The following is a 19,797-nucleotide window of genomic DNA, read 5'->3' as shown; positions in this document are numbered from 1 at the left end:
ACAGGTGGAAAGATAGCATAAGTATTGGTTAAAAACATGAAAAAGGAGATAAAGTACAGCAACAATCTGAAATTCTGTTTAAGGCTGAACAGATAAAGGGGAAATTATGTGATACAGGAAAATTAAACTGAGAGAAAGAAGATCCATGTGAATAAATCATTAGAGCATGTGTGACCCAAAGAGAGTTTAATGAAAACATTGTGCAAAGTGTAGGTGTAAATTCAACTGGGTGGACATGATCAAATAATCACTACGGAGATATAGCTGCAAATGGTCAGAGCAGAGAACTAAACATATCAGGTTACAGGTCTACAGGAATGATAGAGAAAATTGTGAAGTGCAAGGAGTAACTAAGAATGATGTTTTTTGTAATGATAAAAGAAGTGATTATAAGAAACAAGGCGGTAGCGGAGGCTTTATTGGTAGAATGCAAGTGAAAAAAAATTTACAACTATTGAGGGAATCATTCGTAGTCTACCTGGTAGCAGCTTTGAATTGGGTGATGGAGAGATTAAGCAAGCACGTAGGGGGTTTTATGTCTCACCTAGACTGGGATAAGCAAATTGGCATATCAAAATGGCAATGAAATTTCCAGCTTGTGTTCAGGGTTCTTTTCTGCAACAGTGTGTAAGAATCAACAATGCGAAATAAACTACAACATTGGCACCTACCTGATGAGGAAAACTACCCAGGTACGGCCTATTCAGATAACGCAAGAAAACTCAATTTGTCCAATTTCCAACCCATCAGCCTCATCTATCAGCAAAGTGTTGCCAACAATGCTATTAGGCAGCTCTTACATAGCAACAACCAGTTTATGGATAAAACAAAGAACTGCAGATGCTGGAAATCTGACACAGAACAGAAACTGCTAGAGAAACACAGCAGGTCTGGCAGCATCTGGGTCCAGTGATACCTCTTCAGTATTGGGTCGCTGGACCCAAAATATTAACTCTGCTTTCTCTCCAGAGATGCTGCCAGACCTGATGAGTTTCTCCAGCAATTTTTGTTTTTCTACCAGCTTCCGGATGTTCAGCTTGCTCATTTAGGCTCACCAGGTCCAAATAGTTTCCATTCCAGTATTTCAAAGGTAAGAGCACTACAGATGCCGTAACTATAATCTTGCACAACTCTCACGATTCAGTATCTGTTCTTTTAGATTGGAAAAATTGGACTGAAGTGGTGAGGGAAATGTCTGTGGATGTTTATTAAATGCCTAAAGGAAGTCTATGTAAGTAAGTATCTTATAAGAGACTTTAAAGTGTAAGCTGACAGAACTAAAAACAAATTACAGTTCTGGTGAAGAAAGTGACTAGACAGGAGACAAAGAATAGTGATAATGGGTAAGTACTCTTATTTGGCAGGATGTGACTGATGGTATCTGGCATTGATTGGAATTCAGGCCTTGATTATGCAGTATCTTTATTAATAGCTACAATGATGGAATAGAAAGTCACATTCAAACGTGCTGTTGACACAGTAATATAAAGGGGAGCATAATATTATTACATGAAATGTTCATAGGACAAGTGGGTATGCAAAACACTGGCAAACTAATTTTAATGTAGGAAATAGACTGGCATTTATTTCGAAATGAAACAGAATAGAAAAGGCCAATTTGCATAGGCTGAGAAACTAGACACAGTAAAAAGGTTCAAAGAAATATAGGGCTGCAGTTTATCAGAGCATTAAAATGGCATGAATTGCTGCCGAAAATAAATAAATTGGTTAACAGAAGGTTGGCTTTGTACTGTGAGGACTAGATTAGACACCATTATGAAAGATCCTGAGGACCATACCTTAGAAAGGATTTAAAGTTTGTTGGGAATGTAGCACCAATTTACAGAATAACAGCTAGACTCCACAGGGTTAAATTAAGAATAGAGGTATGCTCAAACCACGGTTTATTCCCTGTAACTTGGAAGGTTAAATCGTAATTTGATCAAAATTTGTGGTAGTAAAAGAAATAGATAAATGCTACCTACCCACCCTACTTCCACTGGTTATACAGTCTTGGGCATGAGTGCTAAAAGGCCACATCCCCTTTTTGGGGAGACAACAAGGGGAAAGAGTTTAAAAACAAAGGAATTGCCAGTTAAGTCAGAAATGAGCAGGAACTTTTTCTGTTGGAGGTTTGAGTGTCTTTGGAGTTCTCTGCCCCGTTCAGCTGTGGAAGCAGTCATTGAATATTGTTAAGGCAAAGTTAGATAAACTAGATTAGCGAACAAGGGAGTGAATAGTTACTGGGTAGGTGGGAATATGTAGCTTAGTTCACAATCATACTCGCCATGATTTTGTTGAACAGTGAATGACCTACTTCCACTCCTAATGTAGATGTCTGTATAATCTAAACATCAGAGCAGATCTTTCGGGAGTGAAAAATAGAAACTGTTGGACAATTGAAAGATGGTAATTGTTTGGAACTGTTCTGTAAATAGCAATTAATGCTTGATCGATGGTTAATTTGAAATGAGATTACTGGTGTTCATTTACCTGAAGATATTGAAGGTTACAAGGTAAAGGTGAATGAATGCAGTTAAGTCACAGATCACTCACGATTTGATTGAATCGTGGAACAGACTTGTAGACTCAACAGGCTATTCTTCCCGGTGTTCCAAATTACAAATCCACAAAAATCCAAATTATAGTTTTCAAATGGGGCTAGGAGCAAGAGGCACTTCTTGATTGATAGCTACCATCCCTAATAAAACTTTGAATACATGATGGATCTTATTTCAGTGGTTAGTATTGGTGTATCCTTTAGAATCAAATTCTGTGCTCAATATATTGGTCCTACGAGACCAAATGATAAATACATTTAGAACCACAAATAATGATTTAGTCATGCCTTAGTAATTTGATGTAATATCATATGTATTATTCAGACTCAGGCTTCCTGTTACAATTACATTTCTTGAACAACTGGAGATGTTTAAGTTTCTGGCTCTTAACTACCAAATACCAGAAGAGTCAAAATCGGTGATTTATTACCTATCATTTATCACAATGGATAAATGTATTACTTTCTACAGAAACTGGGGGAAGGGGTAACTGAATCCTGAGAATGGAAAAAGATCGTCAACGTCCATCAAAATGGAGATGCAAGGTTATATTTACTTGAGATCTTGCAGAATTTACACTTCTCATATAAGCGTAAAAGATTGTATAGGATTACTTGGAGTGAAATTAGCTAATAATAATAATAATATCATTGCAAACTCAATTAACTAGAATTCACACAGCTTCATGTGGTTGTTAGAGATAACACTGCATCCTCCTTCTGATATGAAATATCTTTCCTTTGGCCAGAGTCATTGTGGTGGGACAACTTCTTTACACTAGAACTACACAACTACTGATATCACAGGGGTTCACTCCAATATGAAACAAAAACATGCTACATTGTACTCACAATGATATAGTCAAACATCAGTCGGTTGGCGTGGTGGCTGAATCAGAGAAACCCTGCAGTATTCTACCTTCTGAGAATTGCATCTACCTTTAGGTGCTGTTAAAGCACACTGCAGATAATGGGGTCAGAATTTTCTGTTGAAATAATAGTGTGTCTAATGGTATTCAGCATTATCGATGCACAGAGGTTATGGGAACCTCACAACGATAAATGCTCATTTATCACAGAAATACAAGCATCGCTTCTTGAGTTGTGCTGTTCCACTATTTGCAGTGCGAACAGTTGCTAGCTGCTTCTTCATTCAAAAGGACAGTTGTATGTGTGTGGTAGATGTGAACTAAACTCATTGCAGCAAGTTAGGGCTTGTTCATTTGAAATCCAGCACTCTCTTAATCTTACGGTAAGTGAAAATTACTGTCAAACAACTTTGTAGGAACAACACTTGACTATCATAAGCATGGAGTCTCATTTTCTCAACTTTTAATTGTTGCTAGCAGATATTTTCTTAAAAAGTGAATACTTTTAAAAGTTGCTCTTTTTTCAGTTCTGTCTTTATCCAATTGCACTTCACTTCATTTCTCTGTCTGACTTTGAATTCCCTACTTTAATGTAAACTTCCTTCTCTGTTCTTTGACTGCAAAATTTCACAATCCTTCCAAGTGATTGGTCAAGAAGATACATATGTTCTCAACATGTTCACTCAGGTCCCAGACATATCCTGTTTCAGGCTCACTATGAAATTATCTTCTTCTACTTTCATCAACTTTCCATGCAAAACAATTCAAAACATAAACATGCAAGGGCATGATAGATATAGCCAGATGTGTTGCTTGAGCAAGATATGGTCAACTTTGGAATATATTTTCTGAACTGGCTCTCCCAGCATACAGGACAGCTGGGCAGGCATACTTATTGAAGGGCGGTAAGGTACTTTTCTAAAATGCAACTTTTACTCTCATTTTCATTTCCAGTAAATACTAACTGAAAATTCAGAAATATTAATGAATTTCTGTAAAAATTAGCAAAGTCAGTCTCTTGGGGATTATTTTCTCACAGTAAGGTTCATGAGACAGTAGACAGCATACAAATTTCCTTCTTAATCACAGCATTGAAATTCCCAGAGCATTACATGCAGCTGTGCCCCTCGGTCAATCGAGGGAAACTGTGGTCTGTTGAGCCAAACAGCTGTAATGGTATGACAGTTACATCAGCTAACATCTGCATGTCATGGTGTAAAGCAATACAGACATTAGTAAGCAAATAAAGGGGGAATGTGATTTTTTTTAAACAAACAGGGGTGTCAAAAAATTTAGCGATTCTCTTAAAAGTCAAACATTTGGACAGATATGGGAGTGTGTTTTAATTTTAGATGCAAACTCTCTTCCTGAATATTAAACTCCATTACTGAAGTTATTCCATTATTCGATGGCAATTTGACATCACTGAATTACTACTACAAAACCGTGATGGTCTAAGAGAGAGGGGGAGAGAGAGAGAGAGAGAGAGAGAGAGAGATATAGAGATATAGAGAGAGAGAGATATAGAGAGAGAGAGATATAGAGAGAGAGAGAGAGAGAGAGAGAGAGAGAGAGAGAGCACCCCAGATGTTTTGCTCAAATTCAAGTAAGGTTAATGCTGCTCAACATCATTTATCCTTATATGGTGCAGCAACTTTAGGAGGGTCAGATGTGTGGTTAAGCACATTAATTGAAATTTGCTGTCTGAATTGCATTGCTTTGCTGTTAGCTTCACTAAAATAGCATCTTACCGTCTGCCCCAGCATTGAGTGGTACTTTTCTACGTCTGATTATGGAGTATGACTCGATCAAGTGAAGTTTTAAAGAGAAGTATTATCTTAAAATGTTAACTGTTTTTTCACATTTCCCTTTTGCTTCTAATTTTCATTTTTACAATCTTAATTCAATCTTTTCCTCTTTTTAATTCTCATGGTGTCTGATGTGACATTCAATTCATTTTCTCCAATTCACATTTCTTCTCCGTTCTTGCTCTGTTTATTTCACAATTGTTTGATTTGATTGCTCAAGGAGAGACACAGATGGTGCCCTGTTTACTCAGGTCCCTGTACACTTTAGTGCACAATCATGTACTCACATTTGCAGCAACTTTCCAGTGAAGATTTAAAACCTTAGATGCAAATCTAACATTCAGAAGATTGTTAAATTCCCTGTGAGCTAATGGAGAGGAGCAGGGTTTCGAATATTCTTCAGGATTCTATTTTATAAACTAGGAGAATTGGCAGCCAATTTAAATCATTGCAGAAATCACCATGATAGAGTCCTAATGTTTAATGACGCTATCTTCAATTAAAAATGCACTGTAGTGCAATGCATACACAATACTATTCAATGTAAACGGGAACTTGTCTTTGCAGGGATGATGCCTATGATGAATCACTATGTTAAAAGCACATACAATCTACAGCTGCCAAAAAATATTTTACACTTGCCTTTCAGAATGTTGTCAATGCCTCAGTAGGCATCTCTGTGTGAATATGAGCTTTAGGGAGATGTGCTTTGAAAGGATTTAAAAACCCACACCAGCATACATGAATGATGGTTTGTGTGTGTTTGGTGATGGGGATGTTGGTATTGGCAATTTCTGTATATTCCTCAAAGTGGGAATCCCAACGTTGAAAGAAATGCATGCGTATTGCACCGAGATCTTGACCCATGAACAGTCACTAGAAAATGGGATGGGTTTGAGTTGAAAAGGCAGAGAAAACTTGTTTATCCAATAAAACCAAATAAATGCAGCATTTAGTGATTCACACCTCCACGGAGAGATGGAAAACTGGCGTCAAGAAAGAGACATTACGTGCCTTGAAGAGGGATTTGCTCTGTCCTGGTTTCTCGAAGAGACGTATTATTAACCCAGAGCTGGAAAGCAGTGTAAATAGATTTTTAAAAAAATTAAACCAAGGAAGCATGAATGGATGGAGTCAAGCTCACACAGACCTAGGGTTTTAGTTTTACTTTCCGTTGTTGAAGTTGGACTTTTTTTTTTTAAAAAGAGGTGAAGCTGCTTGATACAGCTCCCTTTCTCTGCTGCAGCAAAACACTGGCGTTCTCTCTTTGCCGCTACATTAGTTCTTTCAGTTTTTTCTTTCTCCTGAACTGGAGGAGAAAGCAACTGAGGGAAATCTCTTTTGCTGAATTTCCCTTTGTTGAAGGTTTGCCTATGGGATGCTTCTTTATTGGAACAGCTGATGAGTAGTGGTTAATTTTTTTGTATTTTAATAGAGGTAAAGTTGCGTCGATTCTTCTTTTTTGTTTCTATTTTAACTGTAGTGTAAGAATAAAATGTATTTTGCTTAAAGCCTAGTAATTTGATCAATAGAATCACAGCGTCCTACACTTGCCTTTAAATAAGATAAAAGTTAGGATTTGCGCTACCTCCTTCCTATATTTAGCAGGGGCTTGGCCTGGTCCATAACACCACTCTGGGGTGTATGATAATGACAAGATTAAGAGAAGAACTGTGAAAACTCAGCGATCAAGAAAAGATGGTCAGACTGGATCTCTTTTTGCCTGTAAAGCAAAGTCTGAGGGTTGACCTAATAGAAGTCTTTAAAATTATGAAGGACTTCAATAAAATAGACTGTCCAACTGTTCCTCATAAAACAACCACGTCTCAGGATATTTGGTGAATTTCTGCAGTGCATCTTACGGGCAGAACAAGATGCACTTCAGAAATTCAAAGACCCTTAGACAGCACCTTCCAAACCTATGACCAGTACTATCCAGAAAGACAATGGCAGCAGATACCTGGGATCACCACCAACCGGACTTAGAAATATACCACTGTTTGTTTGGTGTCATTGGGTCAAATATGGCATTGTTCACTTCTCTACAGCCATGATCTGCAGCAATCTAAGGCAGCTCACCATCACTTTCTTAAGGGAAACAAGTGACAAGCAATAAATACTGTCTAGCCAGCAATGCCCATCTCCTGGGAGTGACTAGAAAGAAATCCTCGCATTCCAGTTATTGGTTTATAAAACCTTTTCTAAACGGCCTCCAAGGCATAAACAGTTTCCAAGGCCTTTTTACGTATGACGTAAATTGACCAATAATGAACATAGTACACCAGTGCTCTACAAAAGTAAGGAGGTTGTGCTTCAGTTTTGTATTCAACAGACCCCACAATTAATAACACCATTCTACTGGCTTTCTTAAATATTTCTGGATTGGCACAGTGACCTTTATGAATCATCCACGAGAGCACTCAGGTTACACTGTGCCTCAGAGTTCTGCAAACTTTGCCTCTCCAAATCACCCAATTTCAATAGTCTCCTCTTATTCTTCCAAACACCAATGAATATAAGCCCAAATTGCTCAATCTCTGCTCATATGACAACCCCTCTATGCTTAGAATCAATTTCGCGGACGTTTTCTGACTGGCTCCAATGCCAATGTACATTTCCCCTGATAAAGGGACTAAAGTTGCTCACAGAACCTTGATTTTTTAAAATTCATTCATTCACAGGATGTCTATGTCACTGGTTAGGCCATCGCTAATTGCTCAGAGGGCAGTTAAGGTTCAACCACATTGCTGTGGGTCTGCAGTCACACATCGGCCAAACTAGGCAGCTTCCTTCCCTAAATGGACATCAGTGAACCACATGGATTTTTACGACAATTGACAACAGATTCACAGTCTTCATTAGACTCTGGTTCCCAGACTTTTTATTGAATTTCAATTCCACTATCTACCATGGCGGGATCAAACCTGTGTCACCAAGACTCTTCCTGGATCTTTAGGTTAACAGTCCAGAGATAATATCACTGGTCCATCGCCTACATATCTTAATGAACCAGATTTGATGCACAAGTACATAATTTGATTCAATAATGAAAAAATTCTGAAATACAAGGAGTGTTCAAAAAACACACACACAGATGGTAGAATGTGTGGACAAGTGGCAAGTAAAACTTAATACAAAGAAATGTGAAGTGATTAATTTTAGTATAAGAACACAGACACCAACTAAAGTGGTTATGGGAAAAGAGTCTTAGTTGGTAAGTAAACACATCACTGAAGATAGCAAGACAGGTTAATATAACTGCCTATAAAGTATACACATCCTGGACTCTATTAATATGTGCATAGTGTACAAAATCAAAGAGATTACGATGAACTTTTGCAAGACAGTAATATGTCTTCAGCTGGAGCGCTGTGTCCAGTTCTGGGAATCTCGTTCGAGGAGGAGCATGAAGCAATTAGAGAGGTTGCAGAAAAGTTCATGTGAATGGTTCCAGGGCTGAGAAGCCTTAATCGTGATGACAGGTTGGAGAAGTTAGGACTGTGTCCTTGAAGAAAAGACTGACAGTACATTTGATAAAGGTGTTCAAAATCATGAGGGGTCTGGAGAGAGATGTTTATTTAAAATTCATTCATGGGATGTGAGTGTCATTAGCAAAGCCAGCATTTGTTGTCCATCCCTAATTGGTCTTAATTTTACTGGTTTGCAGGCAAGTTCAGGGGCCAAAAAAGAGACAGCACATTGCTGTTGGCTGGAGTCATATTTGGCCTGACCAGGCCTTAATTGGTCAAAAGTCCTTTCTGAAAAGGGATTTGGGCTTTCACAACAATTGACAATGGTTTCATGGTTTTCAGAGTTATTCCATTACATTCAAACCTCGCAGTTTGCTGTAGTGGAATCTGAACCACAGCAATAGTCCAGGTCTCTGATCAAAACCACCGTCACTGGCGTTCTCATGAGTGAATTGGAAAGAACTGTTCGCATTCATGATAGAATTAAGAACAGGAAGGCACAGATCTAAAGTAAATGGTAAAAGAAGCAAAAAAGGAAAAAAAACCTTCACATAGCAGGTAGTTAAAATCAGAAACACATTGCCAGACAGACAGTTTGACAGAGGCAGGTTCCAGTGAAATTTCAAAGCAGAATTAGACTGTTATCTTAAAGGACGAGGGGAGGGTTACAGGGAGGACTTTGGGGTACAGTACTTAATGAACTTTTAATGTAATGCTACAAATGTAACTTAATGTCCTTTGATAGCAAGGAGAACAAACTAGCCTGGGATTGTTGACAATGAATACGCTAAGAATGACTGAATTACTGCTGATACAGAATAACTGTCTCAAATTCTGCTTACTTGAGCAATACGACTTTTGAGCTCCACTTTTTCTATCTCCCAAGCTGACTTGGCATTTGCAAACTGGTGTTGAAGATCATTTGTTCGCCTTCTTTCCTCTTTTAGTTCTGTGCAAAGGTCCTTTAAAATCATTTTAATATCTCCCACAACGCGACTATATTCATTTGACTGCAAAATACAAAACCAGCATACAATATCATTGTTAAAAAGCAAAAAATCTTTGCTATAATGGACGTCACCGCAACAAAGTTGACAATTAATTCTCAGCTTGACAAATACTGATAGATTGAAAGGAACAAATTAATAATATTGTCTCACTTTAGTTTAAATAATTGACAAACAACATACATTTAAGAGTGGATCTTTCTTTGAAAAGACCAAGACTTAAATAATTTCTTCTTTCAGAAAATATTTAGCCCATGTCCACATATGAGACTTCAAATTTACCTAACCTTTGTAGGAATTCAGTGCATAATAGGTAAACGATACAGAAGGTTGCCATTACATCGAAAATTGTTGCAGTATGTCCGACCAGACAGAAACAGAATTTTACAACATTAATGCAAAAGACTGGCCATGGAATCAAACTTGAAACACAATGTCAAAATGGCCAATATTTGTAATAAGTACAACAGCAGGTGGTGTGAACAGACCAACTCCCACAAGAATCAATGACTAGACGTCTGCTGTTTCTAATCTATGCAAGTCATTTGAATTTTAAAATTAAATGCAAATGTGTCAAATTTGGCAATATTGCTAGAAGAAAAAGTGCAGCAGTAAAAAGGCATGCAAAATAATTTAAACTGATTAAGTAAATGGTAACCAAAATTTATGACCCAGAGATTAGTTATTCGCCACACAGAAGTCACTGAGATGGTGCAATGATCCAGCATTCTACAGCTTAAACAGGTTAAACCTAGACACACCTTGTAACCATACAAAAATCTTTCAATGAGTCTATCACCATACTGATAAAGTATACTGAGACAGTATAAAAACTGGGATAATATCGAATTATTATTTCATTCTGAAACCCCTCTTCTATTGAGATAAACCTTGTACTTTAATAGGCAGCTGATTAAGCAATTAATTTTGGATAGTGTCCAACAGATAAGAATATCCCTATGCATTGCTGTAATAAGCCATTTAAACAATGATGTACCTGCTTTGGACACAATGTGGGAAGAGATTTCTCCATCGGAACAGTCAGAGCCTCCTCAAAGGATTTCCGAGATTGGTCATCTGTTTTCACAGTCTTATTGTCCACTTGGCAAGGGGTCAGCTCCTCTTCTTCAATGAGCAAATATAGATCTTTCACACTGTTAACCTGGCAAATGCATCAAAGCACAAGAAACGTTTCTCTGAATTTCATTCATTGTCATGAGGTGCTCACAACTGTTGGTGTGTCACACTGCACCACTGAATTTTTTGTAATGGTACACAAATGTGCAATTATTCTAAAACTTATTATGATCCACTGACGTAAACAGATATCAACTATCGGAATATAACACTAATAGTTAAGGCACTAATCTCCATTTTAATTCAGGAGTAGGCCACTCAAAAATATCATAGCTGATCTGAATATGATCTCAGTTCCTTTCCTCCTCACCCTCCCAACCCCATCAATAACCACAGACTCCCTGTCAATTGTCAATCGTCAATCTGTCCAAGTCAGTTCTGAATATAATCGATGACCCAGGTTCTACTGCTCTTTCCGGAAGAAAAAAAACCAAGCACCAACAGCTACCAGATAACAAACCCTTCCTTATCAGTGCGTTAAATAGAAAGTTGTTGAAACTGTTTCCCCTGCTCATGTTTAACCGAGACTTGGTGACGACCCTTCCAAGCCTCCTCAGAATCTTGAATATTTCAATAGGATTGCCTCTTACTTTTTAAAACTCCAAGACCATGAGCCTAATAAACATTTCTTGTACACTGTTCCTGCCATTTACTCTAAAGTTTACTATGTTTGCACATTTTACATACATTTGCTAATCAGATAAATTGACTTCCATTAACACTGAAACATATGGTCATTGCAGCTTTTTTATTGGTTTAACTACTGTAATGGTTTGAGTGCTCACATAGACAACAGTTGATGAGATTATCAGCTCTCTTAAAAATGTTGAACACTGCACCTCTAGTAAATCATCACCATCATTGTCCATCTTCTTGCCACATTTCCAGTGCTTCAGGAACCATTTCAGTTTCATGTAGAGAAGGAAGAGGTTTTGCTTGAATTGATCTACTTCCTTCACAAACAGATTTTTTTCTTGACTCCAGAATTTCTGCTCAAGTCTGGTTTGCAAATTCAGGCTTTGCAGCTCAAAATCTCTTCGTACAAGAGCCTTTTGTTGCTCCTCTTTAAGCTATGGAGAGCAATTAAAGAATCAATGAAAAACAAATGACTTAGTTTAGATTAACAGTGAACCAGACCAAGCATGTCTATGAGAAACTCCTATGTGTATGTCATGCTTCATTGTACACTCACCCTTACCATATAACAGCTGTTAGAACTGATACACACCACTGATCTTATCATACTCCATAGTACTTGCTTAAGTACCTCAGGAAAGAAAACTAAAAAGCCTTTTTAGTTCCTCTAATCATCAGATACGGTGCTTTGCTAGTATTGACTTGTGAATGTGATATGTGCCTCAAGGCATTCTCAATGCTTACATGTAACTAGGAAGTCAACAAGACTGGCCAGCGATGACTCATTATCTAATTTCCCTAGCTTCTCCCTGAAGGCACTGGCTGTACAAAATCTGCAAATTGTGAAATTGCATAGATACTGCATTTTATCCAAAGGTTTTCTCCCTACTCATAATTGCAAGGGTGCCACCAGCCCTATGGTACCTCAATCAAATGTCCATTCTTTCAGAGTTTCAACTAAAACATAGAACAGTACAGCACAGAACAGGCCCTTCAGCCCACAATGTTGTGCCGACCAGTGATCCTCATGTATGCACCCTCAAATTTCTGTGACCCTATGCATGTCCAGCAGTCTCTTAAATGACCCCAATGACCTTGCTATACTGTTGAACTGTTGAAGAATCGCCAGAAGACCATGTGTCAACAATAGCCCCTATCCAGATTTGTTTTATCCAATGCAACACTGTTAGTTCTTTCCTAATAGGTCATTCAGTGGAGTCCAAATATTGAACTTTCCTAGTTTCATACCACTCCATTTAATGCAAAACTGTTATTCTCTTTCACAAGCAGTCAAATCACTGAATCTCTGATTCGAGTACAGAAGACGACTTGCAGTCCGTTGAGTCTGTACCAAAAAAAAATACAACACTACCTGTACTAGAGATAACAAGGTATACTGCTGGATGAACACAGCAGGCCAAGCAGCATCAGAGGAGCAGGAAAGCTGACATTTCAGGTCTGGGCTCTTCTTCAGAAAACATTTTCTTTAGAAAGGCCCAGACTTGAAACGTCAGATTTCCTGCTCCTCTGATACTGCTTGGCCTGCTGTGTTCATCTAGCTCCACACCTTGTTATCTCAGATTCTCCAGCACCAGCAGTTTCTACTATCTCTTACTACCCATATTAGTCCCACTATCCCACACTAACCCGTAGTCTTGAATGCTGTGACCATTTAGGTACTCAACCAAATACTTTTTAAAAGGCTGAGAAGTTTCCCCACCTCAAATGACCATCGCAGGCAAAGCTCAGTTTTTGTTTTAAACGTCAGCCTTCCTGCTCCTCTGATGCTGCTTGGCCTGCATGAAATTGTTCCTCCTTAGGTCCCACAACTCGGGAAAAACCTTGTCTATTCATGCTATCCACACCTCCCATGATTTTAGAAACCTCTACAAGGACACCCCTCAGTCTCTGATGCTCCCGAGAAACAAAATATATTTTAAAAAAGCACATACTCTAAGTTTACTATGTAGCCTACAGCATTTACAGCTGACAAAAGCATTTAACATGAACACTCAAAGTGGTGGATATTTGTCTCTGTGCTGTAGAACTGTCCAGCAAAAAGCCCTACAATATGATTTTGGATTTGGATCTGTGTCACTGTCTAGCTCTCAAGTAAAGACCTTTGCAAGCAAGTTTGCCATAGTCCTACATCACTTGAGAGACAGCTGACTGAGTTTAACCTGAGAGATACCATACCTCAGGTGAAGGGAGAGGTTGTAAAGGTAACTGCAACGAGTAATTTAAATCCAACCTTCACCGTAACCTCAACCCATACCTGTTGGCATCACTCTGCACTCCAAACCCGCTTTCCAGCCAACTGAACTAACCCATTTTAGAGCAACGCCACATTGAAACTAATGAGTAAAAGTGTGCTAATGTTTTGTTCAAGTAGTATTTTTCCTACTTTGCTTGGTTCAATGTCGGACACTCATGAGAAATTCAGCAAAATTATTTACCAACTCCTCTGGAATGAGCAGGTGCAATTTTCAGACAGCGACATTAAAATTACTTTTCTATAACATTTTTGAGTGTCAATTTAAAACTCAAAATTTTAGGTGAAATGATCAATTGCTGTTTTGCAACTGACCTGTGACATTTTCTGTTGAAATCTCATTGCCTCTTCATTTCGAAGCTCTCTTTCCTGAACAAGTTGTTCTTGCAGTCCTCGGATAGTCTCCTTGGCTTCAGATAAATCAAGTTGTAGTTCCTTGACCTGGTTAAACAAGTCATAAGTTGTAGTTAGGTTATGAAGAAAATTTCAGGTTGCCTTTCCCCTTGTTTCACCAAACACTTCTCAGATTGCCTCAAATCTGCCTTTCATGAAGAGAGCAGGTTAGTGTCATCCATAGGAATTGCTGTAGACACTACAAGAAGTTTACAAGATTGATGGTTATTGTGTGTAGATAAACTTTCCCATGTAATGAACAATTGAGAAGGCTGGCAGCACCCCAGTAACACAAATTGATGTGTTCTAACTAGAGATCAACCAATTTTTCCTACCTGTGTGCAGAGTCATGTATTGGTGTGAAAAGTGGCTACACTTTGATTTTGTTTCAGAGGAAATCTGATTTTCCTTACTCGGCATTATTTTCCTTGAGCTTGTTTTCAGGTTGGGAACACCTAGTGTGCAAAAGGCAGGCCACTCCATGCTGAGGACAGATGCCCCATTTTAAATAGAGGCCAAAATCAGAATTTCCTTCTACACCCATACTGAACACAGCAGGCCAAGCAGCATCTCAGGAGCACAAAAGCTGATGTTTTGGGCCTAGAGCCCCTCTCTCCCTATTTATTCCAGAACCCTCTCCCCATCCCCTTCTCTGATGAAGGGTCTGGGCCCGAAACGTCAGCTTTTGTGCTCCTGAGATGCTGCTTGGCCTGCTGTGTTCATCCAGCTTCACACTTGGTTATCTTGGATTCTCCAGCATCTGCAGTTCCCAAAATCACTGATACAATTTTAACCTCACTGCGAAGCCTCTTCCAGGGATGCCTAACCTGAAGAAGTTACCCTCCTCCCTCCGGACCAACCTCAGGGAATCTCTCTCTCGCTGCAACTCTCTTGTAATTCGGTCCGCCTCCCCCTCTCTCCTTCTACTATCATGTTTTTCTGATTTAATTGGACTAGAAGATCAGGCTGATTTCTTTTATAGCCCCTTCCTTTGAAGATTGGGCAGAGGTCTGAGCCTCTGCTTTGAAATGAAAACCTGTTCGGAGAGGGGAGTTGGAAGCTTTTGTTACCTCAGCTGTTCTATCGAGAGTATTTGACCAGGTTTCAAAAGCTTCAGCTTCACAGGTAGACTTACAAATCCAAGAATAACTGAACACATTGACATTTCCTTTTCAATGTAGGTTCACAATGAGAGAGAGAGTTTTTTGCTTGTTTAAAAATCTAACTGGCACTTTAAGAGATTACAAATTTGGGTTTTTGATTTCAATATCAATGAAAATGAAAATAAAAATCAGTTTTTTTTTAAAAAGGATTGTCAGGAGATTTAACTTCTCCCCCCAATGACTTTGAAATAGTTCCCAACTCTACTGCATGACTTATGAGAATTATACATAGTGCACATAGGGCAGATGATGATAAATGCATGGGCTAGCACGGCACTGGCATGGGGAAAACTGGGATGGGTACTGAATGGAATGGAGATGATTAAGGCAGTAATGTTTAGGGAGGATTTTAGAAGCCACACTGTGTTGGAGAACTGTACTGGGCTTTCTAATCCAATCCAAGCTCTCACCCTTATGTACCCTTGCACCTCACAAAATTCACTATGAACCTGCGCAATGCAAAACAGAGGAGAATTTAAAAAACTCAAAGACACGTGGGTCAGATATTCATTTGGAGAACTGCAAAACTATGCGAATTAGTTTTTCCTGAGAATTTCCTCAAAACTTGGTCCCTGGTGCAACATTAGCATTGATTTTGAGGGGACTAGGATATAAAAGCAGAGATGTACTGCTCAGGCTATATAAGGCTCTGGTCAGACTGCGTTTGGAATATGGAAAGCGATTTTGGGCCCCGTAACTAAGGAAGGATGTGTTGGTCTTGGAAGGGGTCTAGTGGAGGTTTACAAGAATGATGCCGTGAAGGAGGACTGGTCACATCAGGAGTTGAGTTTAACAGGATGCGGGGGCATCTGTGTTATGAAGCGGAGGTCAACCCCCCTGCAATACCACCCCCATAACTAAAACAAAAACAGGGAAGCTTGACTCAGTCTGTTAAAGGAAGTGTGCAAGGTGGCATAACCTGCCTCCCCACTTCCCCCCATCTCCATCTGTCATATAGGAGTGATGAAATGAAACAAAATCCTTTCACTCACTCTATAACCGACAAGTAACAATTTATTTTTCGCACTAACAGTGAACAAATTAACAGAACTGCCAACAAACCAAACAATTCCCCCCTAACTACTAACTATTCCCAAATAAAGCAAAATGCTAATGGTATGCTGTTCCAGTAGAATGCTTATGTCATTGTTATATAAACCAAAATATTAAAAAAAAATTAATCTCTCTAAATTACAGCCAGGACACATCTTCTGGAATGCTCTGCGCCCTCTCTGCTGATCCTCCGTCTAGAATGCTTTTCTCTGTTGAATTCTTGTGTCAGGAATTTTGGCTAATGACTGCAGCTATACCTTTAGTTTGAAGATGGTTACTCAGAGTTTAGAGAATTCTGACAGAGCCCGGGATTTTCTCTTTAGAGCTGATGGGTTGTTAACTCTACTGGATGGCAGTTGCTCTCGCACCAATTTTCAAATGCCCCCGTTTACATACTTGATAACCTTTTAATTCCTTACAATAGGATTGTTCCTAGGTTGTCAAAACCAACAGATTTAAATTTAATATTCCTTAGTCTAAGTGCCTGGTTTAAACTAATTGGCTGATGTTCAAACTGGTTGCATTAATAACAAAACAAAACTACAGCCTGGGTTGCTAACCACATAACCTATTGATACAATGTTTCAATTTCAGGAGCTCTCTTGTGCACCTGCATATAATTTCTTAAAAAATCTGCACCCCAAAAAATAATCTTTTTAAGGGACCACACACTATTCCCCCTATCATCTTATAAACATCACATGCTAATATCCTGCCTTCCAATCTACAAGTACGCTCCCCAACTTCGCAATACCTTCATACTTAAGGAAAAAAAACAAACCATCATGATGAAAAAATGGCTTCATTGTTTTTTCTAAATCTAGTGCCATTATTACTAGATACATAGGTCATTCATCTAGAGTAACACATTTCACACCAATTCTACATATATTACACATTGAACACTACCGTTTCTATCTTCTATACACATTTTCCTTTTAAACACTTGATAACCCTATGATATTTTCATGTCCTGCAACATGCACAATCTGTAAATTAAATGCTTGCAACACAAGACTCCAACAAAATAGTTCAAATCTTTTCAAAAATGTCAAAACATTGTGATCAGTGCACACAACTGTCTCTGGAACAACATTTTAGTGTTTATATTGCAAACAATGTAAGGCTAGTACCAAATTCTAACTCTAACTCTTTTTCAGTGGTTGAATTTTTTTTCTGGTGGATATTGAGTTTCTTTGAAAAATATCTGAGTGGTCTTTCAATTCCACAATCGTTCTCCTGTAACAATACAGCTCCAACCCTTACATTGCTTGTGTTGATGGTGATTTTAAAGGGTTTCAAGAAATTTGGGAGTGGCTAAAACTGGTGTAGTGATTAACACTGCTTTTAAACTCTCAAATGCCACTGGCATTGGTCTGACCACTGAAATTTCATGTTCTTCTTCAACAAATCCATCAGAATTTAGAATGTAGAATCCACTCACTTCTGAAAATTGTAGCACCTCTTTCTTTGAGGATGATCTTGGAAATTCTTCGATGGCCTTCGACTTCACATTCTTCGGTGTCATCTGTTCGTGTCTGATGTTTTGTCCTAAGAACATCACTTCTGCCTTTGCAAATTCTGTTTTTGCTAAATTTATGACTAACTTTACCTTCTATACACTCTCAAACAGCTCTGCCAAATGCACCATGTGATCAGTCTATGAATGCCTAACGATCTCTAAGTCATCTATATCGATGGCACAATTAGTCAATCCTGCCTCAACTCTGTTCATAAATCTCCAAAAAGTGGCTGGTGCATTCTTCCTTCCAAAACGGCATTACTTTAAATTGATATAGCCCGTTTGAGGTTACAAAAGCAGAAACTTCTTTTGCTCTTTCTGACAAAGGTACTTGCCAGTAACCATGAAGTCCAACTTTGTGATCTAAGTGGTTTGTCCAACTTTTTCCACACAGTCCTCCAGCCTTGGAATTGGGTATAAATCCAATTTGGTCATGGTGTTAACCTTCTGATAATCTATGCAGAATCGTTGCGTACCATCAGGTTTAGGAACCAACATGACCGGCAAATTCCACTAGCTTTGACTTGGCTCAATGATGTGTTCTTGGAGCATCATTTCCACTTCTTTCTGTATCTGTGCTGCTTTGAGAGGATTCAGCCTGTAGGGAAGTTGTCTTATCAGAACACCATTTCCTACATCAACCTCATGTACTATGCTATTAGCCATCTCCATTCTATTTCTATATAGTGCTGCAACAGGTCTTTCAATTCAGTTCTCTGTTTCTGAGATAGATATCTCATTTCCCTATCTAAAGACTTCCTGATTATTCAATTTATTCCAAGGCCTGTCAAAATCTGCATCATCTGGAATTGTTTCCTCACTCTGAGCGGCAGTAACTAATACCTGTTTTGCTGGTTCTCTTTCCCTGTCATAGTAAGGTTGTAGCATGTTCATATGACATATTTGATAATGTGTTTTCCTGTCTGGCATCCGTACAAGATAATTCACCTGACTTAACTTCTTCTCAATCGGAGAGGGACCCCTTAAACCTTGCTTTGAAGGGTTCACTTACCACTGGTAACAGCACTAATATTTTATCCCCATGTGCAAATGTACAAATTTTAGACTTCTTATCAGCTTCTTGCTTCATGATGTGCTATGCCACCTTCAAATGTTGTCTAGATAATTCACCTACTCGGTTTAATCTTTCCCTCACCTCAGATATATAATCTAAATGTGAGATCTTTGACTTCGGACCCATCAACTTTTTCTTAATTAATTTTAAAGACCCTCTTACTTCATGTCTGAATAGCAATTCAAATGGAGTAAACTGACTTGGTTCATTTGAAGCGTCTCTAATAGCAAGCAATATAAATGGGATACCTTTATCCCAATCATTTGGGTAATCTTGGCAATAAATCCTCAGCATGGTCTTTAGGGTCTGATGTCAGCTTTCCAATGCTCCCTAGAATTCAGGATGGTCTGCACTTGTTCTAAAGTGTTTGATGCCTAAACTATCCATGACCTCTTTAAATAATTCAGCAGTAAAATTGGACCCTTGGTCTGACTGAATCTCCCTGGGTAGTCCATAACCGGTAAAGAAAGTAAGCAACTCCTCCACAAGCTTTTTTGCCTTTACATTCCATAAAGGAATCGCCTCCAGAAATCTGATAGGCACATCCATCATAGTTAGCAAATACTGGTTCCCCCTTTTGGTTTTAAGGCAGGGTCCAATACAATCAATCATAAGCCATATGAAAGGTTCTTCAAATGTGAGAACTGGCAGCAAAGGCACTGGTTTTGTTATTGTCTGTGGCTTTCCTACCATCTTACACATATGACAGATATGGCAAAATTCAGTCACATCTTTATATAATCCAGGCCAATAGAAATGCTACTGTATCTTAGCCTGAGTCTTCCTCACTCCTAGATGTCCTCCTGCAGGTAATCTGTGTGCTACCCACAAT

General features: G+C 38.7%; 1 protein-coding gene across 5 annotated transcripts in view; it reads right to left on the bottom strand.

Annotated features, from left to right (window-relative positions):
• soga1 (suppressor of glucose, autophagy associated 1) overlaps positions 1–19,797 on the bottom strand; it is a 99,936-nt gene that overhangs the window by 17,191 nt on the left and 62,948 nt on the right. For 4 of the 5 annotated variants that reach the window (XM_048550203.2, XM_048550208.2, XM_048550204.2 and 1 more), the window contains 4 exons: positions 14,075–14,200; positions 11,637–11,921; positions 10,712–10,876; positions 9,550–9,717 (listed from right to left, as the gene is read on the bottom strand). In XM_048550203.2, the coding sequence (XP_048406160.2) occupies positions 9,550–9,717; positions 10,712–10,876; positions 11,637–11,921; positions 14,075–14,200 (744 nt within the window). The remainder of the gene's footprint in view (positions 1–9,549; positions 9,718–10,711; positions 10,877–11,636; positions 11,922–14,074; positions 14,201–19,797) is intronic. The other variant, XM_048550205.2, reaches the window with a different exon arrangement.

This window comes from Stegostoma tigrinum, chromosome 19, assembly GCF_030684315.1.
Source record: "Stegostoma tigrinum isolate sSteTig4 chromosome 19, sSteTig4.hap1, whole genome shotgun sequence".
Lineage (NCBI taxonomy): Eukaryota > Metazoa > Chordata > Chondrichthyes > Orectolobiformes > Stegostomatidae > Stegostoma > Stegostoma tigrinum.
This window is presented reverse-complemented; position numbering and strand designations above follow the sequence as displayed.